At 41.5% G+C, this 14839-nt stretch overlaps 1 protein-coding gene across 2 annotated transcripts in view; it reads left to right on the forward strand.

The window, feature by feature from the left end:
* Window positions 1-14839, forward strand: part of FAM120A (family with sequence similarity 120 member A) — a 54735-nt gene that overhangs the window by 32414 nt on the left and 7482 nt on the right. The window contains exons 11-16 of one of the 2 annotated variants that reach the window (XM_061357768.1): window positions 3410-3659; window positions 4854-4968; window positions 9024-9233; window positions 10530-10713; window positions 11625-11762; window positions 13221-13362. In XM_061357768.1, coding sequence (XP_061213752.1) covers window positions 3410-3659; window positions 4854-4968; window positions 9024-9233; window positions 10530-10713; window positions 11625-11762; window positions 13221-13362 — 1039 coding nt within the window. The remainder of the gene's footprint in view (window positions 1-3409; window positions 3660-4853; window positions 4969-9023; window positions 9234-10529; window positions 10714-11624; window positions 11763-13220; window positions 13363-14839) is intronic. The other variant, XM_061357769.1, reaches the window with a different exon arrangement.

Genomic DNA, 14839 nt, shown 5'->3' on the forward strand with positions numbered 1-14839 from the left:
TGGTTATAGGAGGCTGTGAAAACTACATAATAAACTGACATGAGTAGTATTATTAAATACATAGCAGGATAAAGAATCTTTCATAAAATGAGTGAGTTCCTGTCTTTTAAATCATTATTTTTTATGTAGTGGAAAAGCCAATGAAAAACAACAGATATATTGGAAAAAGTACTCAGCAAGGTTCTTCAATGATAATGTCTCCTAACTAATGCCTTTGCTGTCCATGTCCTCATGTCTGCTCCCAGAGGGTATGAAGAGCTGAATCACAAACTTCTTGATTGTGCTTTTGCTGCCAAGGACAGTATTGGCTGCACTGTCTTCCTTCTGAGGAGAGGGAAACCACATCTCTGACTTGCTCTTCTTTTGAAGCTCTGAAACAGGCTATTTCCCATGTTCTGGTAAATACATATGTGTAGCTGAAACCATCTGCCCTTCCCACTCTGTGGGAAAATGCACACTTGTTCAAGCTGTCTTGACTCCTGGTCGGATCCAAAGGTGTGTTGTTTTAAGCCTAGCCACCTTGTGATGTGCTCTTCTCCATCAAGGGTGTATTCAGCTCTGCCAAAAGGAAAGCTGTAGCTTTTGGGCAGTAGCCCTGCTGCAGAATCAAGCTTAGCTCAATCTGTGCTGTCAGTTAAGATTACAAGGTTAAAAATGAGCCTTGATTAATCTGCATTAGCTAGCTCATCTTCTAGAGGTACTGGGTACCTGACACCTTGTGTTCAATGCATGAAAAGATGCCAAGAGAATACCAAAACCACCTGAGGTGCAGTTAGCCACAAGGGCTCTAACAGACAGCTTCAGCATGCAGGATGCTGTTGCTAATGACTGTAGAGCCTGTAACAGCATTCCCACATGTATCAAGAAGGTTATTACTCTAATACAGATTGATGCTGACCCCTTGTACTTGGGTTGACCTAAAAATGTCATAAGGGTAATGTTCAGAGCAGTTGCTTAGGCTACTTTGAGTATTCACATCTGATCGTCAGCAGGAGGAATTTTAAATTATAAAATTATAGGAGGAATTATAAAATGCAGTATAGTTACACTGTGATGTTGTGTCTGCGCACACTGATCAGAGTGTTCATTGTAGTCTTCAGGGTAGACATTGCTTATTCCAACTGGAAGTCCTGGAGGGAAAGCAAAGAGCTTTCCTCTGAGGACAGAGATCCTCAGCAGCTGAGGAAGGGATGTGTTTGGCAGCAGTCCCAGTACAGGGTTGTCAAAGGTGTAAGAAACCCTGAAGAAATCTGTGGATATCACAAGGCCTGGGTTCATCTCCTATGTTAAATGCTAGATTTAGGTGGGCAGTGCTACACTTACTTGTCAAGTACAGCTGTAGTTCTTCATCCCCAGCATTCAAAGAGGCCCTCTCTGCCAATCCACTTGAGGGACCTTCATATAAAACCATTCCGCAAGAAGCATGGTTACCTATCCCATAATAACCATTACTTCACAGAACTTTTGAGACCATGGTAGATCTCCAGTGTGGCCTCTGGAGGTAGGATGTTACTGAAGAGGGTATCTTTTGAGAGCAGACGGAGGTGTGTTCTGTAGCCTGAACATGGTTGGTCATGGGAGTTGTCATCCCTAGGTTAAAAACTTTGAACCAAGTTTGAATGTGGAAACATGGGATTGCAGATAGAAAAGAGAGACAGAAAATATTCCCTTCTTCTATGCTTGAGGTCCTTATATTGAACTATGTGAAAGAAGCTACAGTGAAACCTTTGTGTTGGGTACAGCTCAGTTTAACTGATGTCTTCTGCTGCTGCAGGAGCTTAGAAGCAGAGGAGTTGGTCGTCTGAGGGGGCTTAAATGTAGTGTGCATGTGTAGTTTGCATCTGCCTGCCCCCGGAGGGGCCTCAATATCACCTCCATTGTCAAATGAGGTTGAAGGAAAGAAAAAAGAATGCCAGAACATGAACAGCTATTTTATGTCCATTGTCAAGGGGTTGAGGTTTCTTTACTGCAGATGAAAATGTTCTGCACTGTGTTTTCCATCTGTTTCCTGAGAGAGCTGACAAGTTTTGGTCCAAAAGTGTCTTTTGCTTTTGAGACCTAAAGCAATTAAACGAGTCTTTGAAAGCCTACGAAGAATCCATCCTTCCATTGTTTATGTTTGTTGTCCCAGCAAGAGATGAAAACCGGTGTGATGAACTGCGCAGCTGCCAGAGCAGCGCTGCTGCCTGATGAAGCCTGTCTTCTATGGCTTGGTGTCATACAAAGACTGGTAGCAACCAGAACAGAACATGATTTTGTAGTGAGGCTACCCACTAAATATATCAGAATATTTATTTCATTGCTGCATGTTATCTTTGTAAAACCCTGAGCTATAGGAAATGTACCTGTAATGCTAGGCTAGTTTTGTTCCAGAAAAGCATGAGAGTGCTTTGGGATGTTCTGGAGGTTCTTCTGTTATCCTGACCATCATCTGTGCCATGGTTTGCCTTCTCCTAACTATGAAATGACTTGTAAGGCCGAGGTGTGGTTGCTGGAGGAGGCTGTGAAAGGGCTGTCCTGGTGCCAGCCACTCAGTCCATGGCAGGAGCCTTTCAAGCAGCAGGAGCAGGTCTGTGCTCCTGCAGCAGATCTCTCTGGGCTGTAACCTGAGGCTTCACTAACAAGCTGCCTGAATCTTTCCACACCACATAACTGGGCTGTGAGTTAAGAAGGGTGCAGACAAATTCTGAGCTGGTCAAAGTTGGGGTCACTCCAAGGCCAAAGGGATCATTTTGCAGTCTTGGCTTTTTTTTTTTTTCCTATTTAAGCCTGTGTTCCTTCTCTGTTGCCTCCACACATAGAAAAGGAGGTGATGTAGCAGCACTCAGGAGTTGAAGAGTCTTTGGTGTGGCTGCAAGGGAGCTTAGGAGACACAAAAATACTGACCTCTTCACAAAAAACAGAACCCCAGGCTGGTTTGTGTTGGAAGGGACCTTACAGCTCATCCAGTTCCAACCCCCTGCCACAGGCAGGAACACCTTCCACTAGAGCAGCTTGCTCCGAGCCCTGTGCAATAATACATTTGTATTTATGTATTCTTTTAATTTATCACTGTAGGGTTTTGGTTGATGACACAGATATTGTCAGGGGAAATTGCATTTTCAAATTCTGCTGCTTGTTTCAGAAAAACAGATGTAGTTCCTTTATGTTACATGTTTGAAAATATTAATGTACCATTCCTAGTGTGCAGCTGGCTGCATATAGTGAATTTTGAAGTGGTCACTGTTGAGAGATGGTCCATACAGAGGTTGGATTACCATTTTGGCAATGTCATACATGTAATACAGAACATTGGCGCCCACTGAAGTTTCCAAGCGATGCTTTTTGGATGGAAATCTCTTGTGCACAAAGTTGTACAAATACTGCTTTTTAACCGGAATGTTTTCTTTCCGCTGTTGCCACTTTGCAGTTTCACCAGTGATAATTAAAGAATGGGCTGCTTACAAAGGAAAGTCTCCTCAGACCCCTGAGCTGGTGGAAGCACTCGCATTCAGGGAATGGACCTGTCCCAACCTGAAGAAGCTGTGGCTGGGAAAAGCAGTGGAAGACAAGAACCGAAGAATGAGGGCGTTTTTGGCCTGTATGAGATCAGATACACCAGCAATGCTCAATCCAACTAATGTGCCCACTCATCTTATGGTGCTCTGTTGTGTACTAAGGTCAGTGTTACATTAAGGTAAATCAGAATGCAGGAAGGGTCATCTCTCTGACCTACTTAATTTTGTATTAAACCATGAATATAGAAAGTATTCAGAATTGCAACATCAATAGGAGAAGAGGTTTGCTTTGGTTTTAGAATGTTGCTGCTGTGAGTCTTTAAAGAATGCTGTGTGCGCAATGTTTGCTGTTTCAGTCTCTAGAGGACTGAAGGGAGGAGGAAAAAAAGCCTGGGTTGCAAAGAGGCTCCTGTAGCACTTGTAGCAGTTTACCCTTACTCTAGACTTCAACTTACTAAAAAATAACATTTGGTGTCTCAGAGGCTGTGTTGGTGAAGTCGTAAAGCAAAAGAGAGAGTTCTTAGAGAACAGACTTGGAGAACAGCTGCCTAGCAGCTTATCCAGATGCCAAGTTCACAGGAATGCTACTTTGCCTATGGGGTGTTGGATTCCCTGTGTTAGAATTGTTCCTCTGCTTGAGATGATGATAAGCAACAGTAGAAATATTAATTCTGTAGTTCAGCTTTTCAAAGGGAAAGTCATAAGGTCCAAAATACTCTTTGATTCTCAGATAGAAAATAGACTGAGGTATTGAGAGATGCTTACGTTTTTGGAAAGGGATTATTATTTCAGTACAACTAGCTTATAAATCTGGCAGAATCTAAGTTTAGCATGTTGCACATGGAAAAACTTCAAGCCATTTTTTGAAAATGACAAATATATATGTCTTCAGTTCTGTGGAATTTCGTCTTGCCTTTTGAGCACTAAAAATCCTTCTTTTTCTCCTTATAGAATAGAAAGGATACCAAAATAGTCTAATGGATATCTTAAAGCAGAGCTCCTCATTTCATTTGCACAGCATGTTTCTCTCCTGTGACATGTGGCATATATCAATTGTTGGTTTTATAGACCATCAATCTTTCTATAACTTTATATTTAGAATCCACTTACGTTTTAAATTCTGTTTTGGTGGCCTGTCCTTTCCTTCCTCCCCCAGAAGCAGGGTTTGCAAACCAGTCCACAGCCAGTAGCTCTTCCATATGAATTTAAACAAATTCAAACTTCAAATCTATTTAGTGTTTAGGTCTTTTGAACTATTCAAGTCTAGACAGCAAGAAAGATGTTTTATTGTTGCATTCTCATGATTTCTGATCCTGTTAAAGGAAGCTTCTGAGTAATTCTGGGCTACCTCTGTAGGTATATGGTACAATGGCCGGGGGTGCGTATACTTCGTCGCCAGGAACTTGATGCTTTTCTTGCCCAAGCATTGTCTCCAAAGCTCTATGAACCTGACCAGCTTCAGGAACTCAAGGTAATTCTGAACTATATAAGAGATTTCTTCCCAGTTGATCCATACTGTTAACTCTAGTGTATATGACTGTCTTGCTAAAAGCCTTGCATAATTACCGATACTTTCCAAAATATTAGTCTTTACTATTTTAAAGTGTTGCAGAGATTGATAATTGGTTCTGCTTCACTGCTTGGATAAGTAACTAAAACCTTAAACATACTCTGTACTGCAAAACCTTTTCTCATAATTCCATAGTAATTCTCTCTTGGAAGCTGGAAACAAATGTGCTTCCACTGAAAAGATTAAAAAGAAAAGAAAAAGAAAATATTTCTTCCTTGTGTGGCTGTTTGTAAATGCTAACCTGGGTCATTTTTCAGGATTTGGAATTCAAAAGATTTTTGCAGCTAAGTGTAAAAATGGAGAGAGACTTGCATGATCTTCAGTGGAAAAATGCAGGAGAGAAAAAAAGGCAAACGGTTTATTAATACTCACAGAATCATAGAAAGAATTATTTTGAGGACTTTAAAAGTTAAGATGTCAAAGTTTCTACTATTTCTAATACAGTAGTATTACCTGAAGTGAATACTGCTAGGTAATCATGAGAGTTGGGTAGTGTGGTATCCTGATTGCAAATGCAGAATGCCTGTCAATCTGTGCAGCAGCATCTTACTCTGGGGGATTTCTCCTTTCAGCCTTCATATGCTTACAGTGAAATTTCCTCCGCTAGGCTTTGAGCTAAAATACATACGATTTGTTTTTTGTTTTTACCTTGTTTGCTTTTTGGAATTTGTTCAGAACCTGCTATGAAGTTCTCTGAATAAAATGGTAGACCTTAGTCCTTATTTTTTATTTAATCAAACATTTCTCTGAGTGGAAATAATTTTATATACTTCTTTCTACATAATGGATATTAAACCAAATAATGAATTTGATACATGGAAGCTGTGGGATGTATTAGGATGTATAGGGAATGCACAACAGGAAGTGATGCATCTTCTGCCTGCTTTGATGATCAACATGGTGAGATGCTGATTGCACCTTCATCAGACAGCCACATGTTGAAGAAGTCATTTCAGATTGGCTTTCAGGTCAAAGTGCATTTCAGATTGGATTCAAATCAGGAAGGTCTACTCCAGGCAGTGCCTGGATACGTGGTCATTAGATCAGCAAGGAGCAGGTACTGGTTTCCCAAGTTTGTTCATACTCATGGGTGCACGCTGCAGAAGGGCACAGGCAAAAGCAGTGAGAAACGGTGATGAAACTTGCACAGACTTCAGCTATTAGGCTTTTCTAAGGAATATTTTGCCACTGATAACCACATCTGTAAAAGCATTCTCAAAGCCAGCAAGTGACTATTTCTCTTCTGTGAGTGATGAGCACAATCAGGGGTGCATGTAGCATCTTTGCAAGGTTCTGTCTACAAAACATCTATCTGTAATTCACAGAATGATGGAATGGTTTGGGTTGGAAGGGACCTTAAAGCTCATCCAGTTCTAACCCGCTGGCATGGGCAGGGACACCTTCCACTAGAGCAGGTTGCTCCAAGCCCTGTCCAGCCTGGCCTAGAATGCTGCCAGGTTGGACACCCCTGTGCCAGAGCATCAGCACCCTCACAGGGGAGAACTTCTGCCTAAGAGCTCATCTCAGTCTCCCCTCTGGCAGGTTGAAGCCATTCCCCTTGTCCTGTCCCTATAGACCCTTGTCCAAAGCCCCTCTCCCAGTTTCTTCAAAGCCTATAAACCAAATCTGTCTGCTTATGGAAACCCAGCACTTAGCCATAGAAGTACTAATAAACATAAGGGGAAGAAAACAACTGAATCCACTTCAGAATCTTATTTGTGCTTGTCATACAGCAAGGGGAGAATTCACATGTTAGCAACCGTAATGGCAGAGCTAGCAGAACAAAATCCTCATTCCATATGTGAAAGAATTAATTTCAACAGCAAAAATAATAAATAAAAAACAACGGGAAGACATTTATTTGGCCTTTCCCTCATTGCTGAGAAAGATTTGAAGAAACACAGGATAGACAGCTGTAATGAACACCTGATGAGTTCATGCAACACCACTTGTTTGCCTCTGCCCTTAGGACTGCATGGATTAGAAGCCTATTAGGCTCCTGTAAAGAGCATTTTTAAGGACTCATTGGGGCTTATTCCTTAAAAGCAGCCTAAATGTAGATCCTGTCCATCAAGAGAATCATTCAGGTGTTTGCTGGAACTGCTTTTCAAGGTATTTACTAGACATGGGTGCTGGAAGCCCTGTGTGCTTACTGGGTCTTTCAGAACCCCGGAGATCCTGGTCCAAAGATGATGATCATTGTTTGCATGGAGAGCAGTACTTTGTCTTCATGAAAGCATGTGGCCAACATCTGCCAAAGGAATGAGTTATCATGTATGTTCAGAAGAAATGTACATAGCTGATCTGAGGTAACAAATGTTGAACTTAGTGGAGTATAGCAAAGAGCCTTGTACAGTCTGATGGAAGCCGTGAGAGCATGGTTCAAGACTCCAAGCTCTCCTGAAGTTCAGTAGTTGTACCTGTGGGTATATATGGAAATTCACATGACATTTGTAGGCAAGGCTTTTGTAGGATGCATGAAAGAACAGTAGTGTATCAGCCACTGAGTCTTCAGTGTCCATATTCACAACACATCCCAACAAACATCATCTAAGGGTGGGGATGTGGCAGAGGTTATCCAGAGTTATCAAAGTTTCACCTATCTTAAGATATGATGCAGAGGAGGAAACCCCACTGTGAATATTGCTTAGAGATCTGAGAAAGGAATTCCCAGAGAAAATACTTCTTTCATTCCAACACAAAATGAAGGTCAGAGACAAGGCAAGTGATAAACAGCACACACTGGATTGTTGTTTAATAGAAATTGTTCTCCAAGTTTTATTTTTAAATCCTACATAAAGAGTCATTTCCATAATATATGTTGGTTAGCTGAAAGATGCAGCGTGTCTTGCAATGTTGTTACTGTCTTCATATGAAGCAGCTGCTGCTGCTTTTTTTGTTGAAGTCAGACAGAAAGAGCAGCTAAGTTTGAACCCACCTGCATATCTGCAAATCTGCCTGGATAGTCTTACGGATCGTAAAGGTTGCTTATGCATATGGAAGATAACATAGTTTAACTTTAAAATTTAATACCAAGGTCTTGAAAATGTTCCCAAGAAAGGGATGATATTTTCAGGAGTATTTTAGAGGACACCAGTAGTGATACTTTCTTATGCCAGAGCTAACAATACATTTGCTGCAAGCAAATCCTTTTTGTTTCCACCACAAGCTATTACTGTTTAATTCCACCTTTGTATATCTACCCTGCATCCTAAATAAAGCTGTTGTATGCATGAAAATTACTTCATTAATGAGAGATGTCAAATCTTGAATGAAGGTAGTAGAAAATCCATTATAAAGGACTTGGAACTATGCTACATGGGAAGAAAAATGGAATGCAAACATGGAGCTCGTTCCTGAAACTTCCTGCAGAAAATCTCATAAGCAAAATGTTATTTGCAATAAATTTTTTAGTGACATTTTCTACTGCTGTTTTCCTGTAAGTGTCTTTGAAGCTTTTCCGTGCTGTAACATGCTTTGGAATTGTGTGGAAAACTCTGTACTGCAGATAGATCAATGATCTTAATGCAGCTGAAGTATGCTGCTTGCGTGGGTTAGACGCCACAGGCCAGAAATGAAACATGAGTATCTAAATAAAAACTTTTCACTGACTTCTTATAATGAATTTATTAAAACATTAGAGTATTAGAAATTATTTTCTGTGGTTTGTTTGGGTTGTTTTTTTTTTTTTTTTTTTTTTTTTTGAGAAAATAGAGGGGTTTGTGTTTCTCTTGCACTGAGCAGATAGACGGGAATACCAGCCTTTCTGAGCATTGCAGTTGTGCATGTACAGGCAATAGATTTTGGTACATTCCTGTAGTCTGATTGGCAGTTACATGTGAGAAGTTCGGAGGACCTTTTAAAATCCCTGTGTTTTCAAGAGTTTTGAAAATAATGTAACTGTTGGAATAACTCTAAATCCATTTCACTATGATCTAACTACATTTCTTGAACAGATTGAGAATCTCGACCCACGAGGAATTCAGCTGTCTGCTCTATTTATGAGCGGGGTTGATATGGCACTTTTTGCAAACGATGCTTGTGGACAGCCAATTCCATGGGAGCACTGCTGTCCGTGGATGTATTTTGATGGAAAATTATTCCAGACCAAGCTCATCAAAGCAAGCCGGGAGAAAGTTCCGCTCATTGACCTCTGTGATGGTCAGGTGGGTACCTTTAGAAGCATGACAGTATCAAGTGTGTCACATTTTCAGAAGCGTCAGATGTGGTTGATATGTCATTGCTTCATATATCATCTCTACTTTTTTTAGAATCCCAGACTGGTTTGTGTGGGAAGGGACCTTAAAGCTCATCCCAGTAGACCAGGTTGTTCCAAGCCCCATTCAACCTGGCCTTCAGCAGTTAACAGCTATTTCTCTTTTAAAAGTAAAATAGGTGTTAAGCACCATCTCAAACTTCTCTTTTAATAGAGAAATAGGAGGTGAATGGCTAATAGGTATTTTTCAGCTCTGTTTTTTACTCTTCTATCTCCTGTTGATGTTTCAGATGGTATTTTGGTAGATTCAGAAAAAGTAAACTGACATAAACTTTAATTTCATGATTTTTTTCTCTGGAGACTGAAAAAGTTGAATGCAATTGTGATGTAACAAGCCACCGAACTGCCAACTCTCTGCTCATTTGTTTAAGCACTGTCTTTCTGGGTCAAGCCAGCAAGACTGTCACAAAAGGACTACACTGCAGTAGTTTTAGAGTGAAAGGAGATTTGTGATTCCTAACTTACTTCACAGAGTGTGAAGTTATTCTTATGGTCCCCTTTTCACATTTCTTAAGACCATCTTAAAATACGAATTAATTAGTTCTTTGTTGAATCCTAATCATGCAAAGTTATATTTAATTGTAAAACCAGGAAACTGATAAAAACCAACAGTTTACTGAATTACCTAAATACTTCTTATTTATTTTACTTTTTGGGGGTATGAAATCTTAACAGAACATCTTCTTTCTTGTTTCTAACTCAAACAAAGTGATCATAGATGAAGTACCGATGATGGCTGTGGCTCTTCACAGGCTTGTCAGCCTCCAGGTGTACTTCAACCTGTTCACAATGACCGGTTTGGCATTCCAGGTTTATGATGATTGTTCTGCTTAAAGGGTTGAATTAAGTTTTCAGAAGACTATAGACAGAATTTTCTCAGTTCCTTTCTGGAAACCCCTTTTTAACCTGTAAACTCTTTCTGTGTTACTGACTTCTAAACAGTCTCTGTATTTAGACTCACTACAAATACATAAAGGTTTTCTTGTGAACAGTTTGAAAATCATTGAAATATTAGTGGGTACGCAAGACAGATTGTTGTCATTTTCTAGCTAGCTTTGTGGAAGCTGTTAGCAGTAGTTATCTACTCTTCCATTCTTTTACTTTCTTTGAATTTGTTAACCTAAATGTACCTTTATACAACTGAAATAAGAGTTCTAATATCTCTTTGTGACCTCTTTATTCCTAGGCTGAGCAGGCAGCCAAGGTTGAAAAGATGCGTCAGAGCATCCTAGAAGGATTAAATTTCTCCAGGCAGAACCATCCTCTCCCTTTCCCACCTCCACCTGCCATGCCTTTCTATCCAGCTTCTATGTATCCTCGACACTTTGGGCCAGTCCCACCACCTCAGGGCAGGGGGAGAGGCTTTGCTGGTAAGTGATTGACAGCAATGCAGAACATGGGGGGTGTGAAGCATTACCTTGACTTTCACATTCCCAAAACTAGGAACTGATTTGCCTGTTCTGTTTCATAGGAAACATACATAAAAGCAGGTGGTTGGTGTGTGTTGTCAATGTGCCAATCACTGTATTTTGTTGTTACTTTTATTAGCTATAGCCTAGTAATATGGGGTGTTTGTATTGCTGAGTATTTCCATCAGGTTTTTTAGTAACTCTGCCAGATCAAAATATTTTTACCTCTGTTGCATAAAATGGAAAAAGATAAATGGATCAACACTGGATGATATGAAAAGGTTCTTACTTGCACTGTACGTTGCTTCAAAATGTCTACATTTATAAATATTAAGAATGCCTAAATTCATGGATACTGTTTAACAGGGCTGATGACAACCTTTCCTCCTCCCAACCCCTTTGCATTTTGCTACAGTTGTTTAACCATTGGCACCCTTGAGTGTAAATGCCGACACAACCATTCCCTTTCTCAAAATTGCCCTGGTACTGAGGCCCATAGGTGAATTGATACTGGACATCTGGAGTAAGGCATGCTTGGGGTGCCACAACCGTAGCCATCAGACCTTACCACCAAAAAATTGTACAAGCCGTTACAGTGTTTATTATGCCATAGAAGTCAGTATTCACATTCCAAATCCAGATTGAAGGCCTGGTCTTTGCGTAAGAGACCCCATGCTCGCTAGGGCAGCAGGACACCTTTGGCCAGGGCTCCCTGGGCTTGCTTTCATGCAGCATCACCTGCAGGCATGCAGCCCTCCCCGCTGACTCCAGAAGGGTGGAAGGAGGCAGCAGTGTCTCTGCTCATGGCCTTCCTGGATGCCTTTGCACCCTCACAGATTTTCCCCTGTCTTTCTTTACCCTGGGTCTAACAGGAGTCTATGGCTTTGGAGGCCCTTATGGGGAAACAGTAGCCACAGGCGCTTACCGGGCCTTCCGGGTGGCAACAGCGGCAGGACACTCCGGAGCCTTCTCTGGCAATGACAGCAACAGGACTAGCAAGTTTCAGGGCGGTAATTATACCCAAACCCCTTTTCTTAGAGCTTCTGGCAACAGCTTTCTTCACTTTATGGTTTGGTCTGAGGCTTTCCTACTGACTGCTGGTCTCCCTTCCTCCCTAACTCTCAGCTGTCCCCCTAGAATCTGCCCGGGCTGCTGTCTACTCTGCTCTTCCAGGTCTCTGCCGCAAATCCCCTCAGCACCAGCCTCTCCCATGCCTAGAAACCTTCCTCCCAGCACAGGGTAGCTGCAAAACCCACCAGGACCCTCTGTCTTGAGGGTGAGATCTGTAATCAGCTAAACTTTGCTTGACTGTATCATCATAGAATCAACTAGGTTGGAAAAGACCTTTAAAATCAAGTCCAGCCATTCACCAGTTACTTTCTAAAACTGGGGGTAGTTGAGCTCTTTGCAAAAACAACCCAAAGTAGAAATGACTGACTGCACTGTTACTGCTGACCCTGATACTCTTCTGCCATCAGTGTCGGCATGGACACGGGTGTGAGATTCACTTACCTGCCTCTATGCCCATTTCTTATATTCTGTACAAGGTGGGACAGTGGAAACCTGTTAATTCTAGCATTCCAGTTCTGAATGGGGTAAAACTTTTCCATGTGTTTAGTTGTTTATTTCTGGCCTTTGAGCTTTTATCCTTAAGTGGTCATACCTCTAACGCTTAATTGTGTGAATAACTTTGCCCCTGTAGACAATGTACATCTGAGGTTGAAACACTTGTCCAGGGCAAGACAAACCTTTTTGAGTTTAACCAGTAGCTTAGTTCCCAGCATATTAACGTTTGATGACTAATCACGGCTGCATAGACACTGTTTTGTAACCCTTTAAGTGCTGATGGTCTTACCAGTAACATCTGGCTCAGTTGCACTTACCTGAATTTGTAAAGGCAAAACACTGGTATGAAGATACAAGCAACTTGACTAGAAGACACATTTGTATTTTAGACAATTGCTTTCATGGTGGGGGAGGATGAACCTACCTTTTACACCCAGATAGTTTAAATGCTGTATTTTCATAATAACTTAGTACAGATAACTCTGCCTAGTAAGTTGTTTCTAGCCATTATAATCTGCATGTCTTATGCTGATACTTGGTATTCACTAAGAAGTGCCTTTAAGCCTGCAAAAGTTACTTCTTCATTAGGAATGTAGGAAAGGAGTAATCTACAGATAGCTCATAAAATTTCACTTCAGTTTCTCAATGCTTATCTAAAGTACATTTTTAATTACTGAAACTGAAGTGTAAGATCACTTTTCAGAGTTAGTATAAAGGGGGGGGAAAGAAAGTCTCTTGGAGTTATATTACTTCTGAAAGACCATAAAATGAGTATTTATCTCCCAGTTTCAACAGAAGAAACTGTACAAGAGATAAAATCTGGGTAAAGCAGTTTTTCATTCATTCCTAACTTTAATGTTATGATAGTGAAGATCAAGGTTTGGTTTTGCTTTTATGTGCAGGAGTCCAACCTATTCCTTCTCAGGGAGGGAAACTTGAAATTGCCGGCACTGTGGTCGGCCATTGGGCTGGAAGCAGACGTGGACGAGGGGGTAGAGGGCCATTTCCTCTGCAGGTTGTTTCTGTGGGAGGACCAGCCAGAGGGTAAGTACAGTCTCTTACCTTCCAGATATCACTGAACGAGCCTGGGGTGGGGGGGAGGGGGGGGTGGGGGGGATAAAACAGGGAAGAGTTGGGGGTATTCGAAATTGCATGCAACACATTTGAGACCATAATTAGGCAAATTATACCCACGGAATATTCAAGAAAATAATTTACATCACTTTCAACATGTTTTTTAATGAGCTATTCAGATGAGTATAAGCATTTTTATGTGCAAATAAAAATTCATGCTCTGATGTATAGGTATAGACATATATAGATAGGTACACACACACTAGATTGTGCTTGTCAGCTAGGCTGGTGCAAACCGTACGAAGTTCAACCAAGCCAAGTGCTAGGTCCTACAGCCGGCTCAGGGCAATCCCAGGCACAGCTACAGGTTGGGTGGAGAAGAGATTCAGAGCAGGCCTGTGGAGAAGGACTTGGGGGTACTGGGCGATGAGAAAATGAACATGAGCCGGCTTCAGTGTGCGCTTGCAGCCCAGAAAGCAACCGTATCCTGGGTTGCATCAAAAGGAGCGTGACCAGCAGGTCGAAGGAGGTGATCCTGCCCCTCTACTCTGCTCTCATGAGACCTCACCTGGAGTATTGTGTACAGTTCTGGTGTCCTCAACATTGAAAGGACATGGAACTGTTGGAACAAGTCCAGAGGAGGCCACGAGGATGATCAGGGGACTGGAGCACCTCCCGTATGAAGACAGGCTGAGAAAGTTGGGGCTGTTCAGCCTGGAGAAGAGAACGCTGCGTGGAGACCTCAGAGCAGCCTTCCAGTATCTGAAGGGGGCCTATAGGGATGCTGGGGATGGACTCTTCATTAGGGACTGTAGTGATAGGACAAGGGGTAATGGGTTAAAACTTAAACAGGGGAAGTTTAGATTGGATACGAGGAAGAAGTTCTTTCAGCATGGTGAGGCACTGGAATGAGTTGCTCAGGGCCGTTGTGAATGCTCCATCCCAGGCAGCGTTCAATGCCAGGTTGGACAGAGCCTTGGGTGGCATGTGTTTAGTGTGAGGTGTCCCTGCCTATGGCAGGGGGGTTGGAACTGGGTGATCTTAAGGTCCTTTCCAGCCCTAACTATTCTATGATTCCATGAGGAAATTACCTGGGAGGTTTCTCTTACATGAAAACAATAAATACATTATACCCCATCAAAACTGTCATAGCACTCCATTACTTTCTTTCTCCTGGTAGATCGTTTAGTGAGATTTATTGTGAACATTTTTAAGGACTTCATTGTCTAATTCTCCTGTGCAGCAGAAAACACCTGAAGGACATTTCAAGGTTTAATAGTTCTCTGCTACAGTCATGATGGTAGATGTGCTTAAAAGAATATTTTATTTCTTCAGCTCTTCCACTTGGTTTCACTACAGCTGAAGTTACAGGTACACAGTACTTCTAAAAAACTAATACTTTGTTATAAACATATCTAGTCCTTTACTTTTAAGTTTATATTTTTTC

The sequence above is a fragment of the Neopsephotus bourkii genome, unplaced genomic scaffold (genome assembly GCF_033783945.1).
Source record: "Neopsephotus bourkii isolate Nb327-2 ecotype Australia unplaced genomic scaffold, CSIRO-AGI_Nbou_v1 NB_923, whole genome shotgun sequence".
Taxonomy (NCBI): domain Eukaryota; kingdom Metazoa; phylum Chordata; class Aves; order Psittaciformes; family Psittacidae; genus Neopsephotus; species Neopsephotus bourkii.